The 1,653-nt window shown below is 50.9% G+C and overlaps 1 protein-coding gene across 1 annotated transcript in view; it reads left to right on the top strand.

Moving 5' to 3' along the window:
- Positions 1–228: 228 nt before the first annotated feature.
- LOC102040588 (FACT complex subunit SPT16-like) overlaps positions 229–1,653 on the top strand; it is a gene marked incomplete at its 5' end in the record, with an annotated part of 14,012 nt that continues 12,587 nt past the window's right edge. Inside the window, 3 exons of the mRNA XM_031065740.1 lie at positions 229–330; positions 1,106–1,225; positions 1,331–1,369. Of these exons, the coding sequence (XP_030921600.1) occupies positions 229–330; positions 1,106–1,225; positions 1,331–1,369 (261 nt within the window). The remainder of the gene's footprint in view (positions 331–1,105; positions 1,226–1,330; positions 1,370–1,653) is intronic.

The raw sequence follows: 1,653 nt of genomic DNA, 5'->3' as shown, positions 1-1,653 counted from the left end.
TTCCCTCACAATTTCCCCACCTTTTCCCTCACAATTTTCCTGCCTTTTCCTCCCACAATTTCCCCACATCTTCCCTGACAATTTTCCCACCTTTTCCCTCACAATATTCCCACCTTTTCGCTCACGATTTTCCCGCCTTTTCCTCTCACAATTTCCCCACCCTTTCCCTCACGATTTTCCCGCCTTTTCCTCCGTTTTGTGACTCATCCCCTCACGCTTTCCCCGCAGGAGGAGGGGCTCAAATTGACCTTCCAGAAACATCGGCTGGGGCCCAACGGGGCCCAACGAGCGCCCAACCCTCCCAAGAAAAACAGCAAGAAACTGGTGGAGGTGAGTGCATTTTGGGGGAAAAAACCCAATTTTGGGAGTTTCGGGGCACCACGGGATTTTTGGGAGGTTTGGGTTCCCCTGTGCTCAAATGTACCAGCTGGGTTTGGGTGAAAACAGTGAAAATTGGAATTTCTTGGAACATTTTGGAGTTGGCGACAGAATTTGGGAGGTTCCCTTCAGGTTTTTGGAGATTTTTGCCAAAATTTGGGTGTTTCTCATGAGGTTTTTGGGTTGGTTCAGGGTTTTGTGCCCAAATTTGGCGGTTTCCCGCCAATATTTCGGTGCTTCCTGTCAAATTTTTGAGTTGTTTTTGGGGTTGATGCCAAAATTAGGAAGTTTCCCAGCAGATTTTGGGTTGTTTTTGGGTTTGTGCCCAAATTTGGCGGATTCCCATCAGATTTTGGGGTTTCTCACCCAAATTTGGGCGTTTCTTGTCAGGCTTTGGGTTTCTTCAGGGTTTTGTGCCCAGATTTGGGGGTTTCCCATCAGATTTTGGGTTTCCCACCCAAATTTGAGGCTTTCCCATCAGATTTTGGGGTTTCTCACCCAAATTTGGGCATTTCCTGCTGGGTTTTTTAATTATTTTGGAGTTCTTCACCCAAATTTAAGACTGGGAGTTTTTTGGAGCCCCTGAGGGGTTCAGAGGATCAACCCCCCCCCTGTATTTTGGGGTGCCGCCGTTTTCACCCCAAATTTTGCTGGTTTTGTGCCACAATTTGGGGTTTTTCCCTGATTTTCGGCGCTTTTTGCCAAAATCCCTGTTTTTCCCCCCAAGCTGGAGCTGCGCTGCCTCGAGGGGCTCCGGGACCCCCCGGGAGACCCCGAGGGCGCCCTGGGGGCCCCTCCCCCTCACCGCGGAGACGGCCCCGAATTCGCCGACCCCCGGCTGCATCCGGTGAGCCCCAAAAACCCCGGAATTCACCCCAAAATGCTGAATTACCCCAAACTCTCCCAAATTCACCCCAAATTTTGTTCTCACCACCCCCCCCCTCCACCTCAGTTCGTGGAGCAGCGGCGGGAGAAGTGGCACCGGAAAAAGGTAAATTAAGAACGGCCAAAATTCCCAAAAAATGCCAAAAACGGGGCTGGGGGCGGGGCCAGAGCCCCCTCCTGTCAATCAGGGGGGTCCTGGCTCCTCCCACTCATTTTTGGGGTGGGGCACGACACAAATTTTGGGGGTTTTTAATAATTTTGGGTAAAGTATTTTACATTTATTTTATAAATGTGAGGGTGTGGCTTGGCATGACCACGCCCATTTAAGCCCTGCCCCCTCATTAACAGTTCTCTTTTTCCTCCCCTGCAGTTCATCCCCTCCCCCCCCTC

This window comes from Geospiza fortis, unplaced genomic scaffold (genome assembly GCF_000277835.1).
Source record: "Geospiza fortis unplaced genomic scaffold, GeoFor_1.0 scaffold2235, whole genome shotgun sequence".
NCBI classification, from domain to species: domain Eukaryota; kingdom Metazoa; phylum Chordata; class Aves; order Passeriformes; family Thraupidae; genus Geospiza; species Geospiza fortis.
This window is presented reverse-complemented; position numbering and strand designations above follow the sequence as displayed.